Here is a 454-nt window from a genome sequence, read left to right as displayed (position 1 = left end):
CAATTGATATTAACTAATTATTACAAATTAACCATTATCATCTATTATTATCAAGTATTCACTGTTTTTAGATTATCATCCACTAATCATCATCCTCACTTATCAACAAGTAATCATTATCACCAACCACTATCAATCTAATGCTTTTCATCAAAATCACTTGGCATTAATAATCACAATCATCACAGATAAACCGCTATCATTAATCCTCATCATCAAGTCATCATGTTAATACTCCATCTGCCAAGCCACGCCCACGTCCTCAGTACCGGCACATTACAGGTGACGAGCGACCCCCGCTGCCTGGCCTTGGCGACGACGCTGAAGAGGTTCTTTGGGGGTGGAAGGCCCTCGCGGTGCAGGAGGTACCGCTCCGTCACGCCCCCCGTCAGGTCCTCCGTCGCCTCGTAGCTCTTGCCGGAGTTGAGGGCGCCGTAGGAACCGTGGAGCCTGT

General features: G+C 46.7%; 1 protein-coding gene across 1 annotated transcript in view; it reads right to left on the bottom strand.

Moving 5' to 3' along the window:
• Positions 1-454, bottom strand: part of LOC119589382 (calpain-B-like) — a gene marked incomplete at its 5' end in the record, with an annotated part of 11,204 nt that overhangs the window by 9,293 nt on the left and 1,457 nt on the right. Inside the window, one exon of the mRNA XM_037937999.1 lies at positions 270-450. Coding sequence (XP_037793927.1) covers positions 270-450 — 181 coding nt within the window. The remainder of the gene's footprint in view (positions 1-269; positions 451-454) is intronic.

The sequence above is a fragment of the Penaeus monodon genome, chromosome 25 (assembly GCF_015228065.2).
Source record: "Penaeus monodon isolate SGIC_2016 chromosome 25, NSTDA_Pmon_1, whole genome shotgun sequence".
NCBI lineage: Eukaryota > Metazoa > Arthropoda > Malacostraca > Decapoda > Penaeidae > Penaeus > Penaeus monodon.
This window is presented reverse-complemented; position numbering and strand designations above follow the sequence as displayed.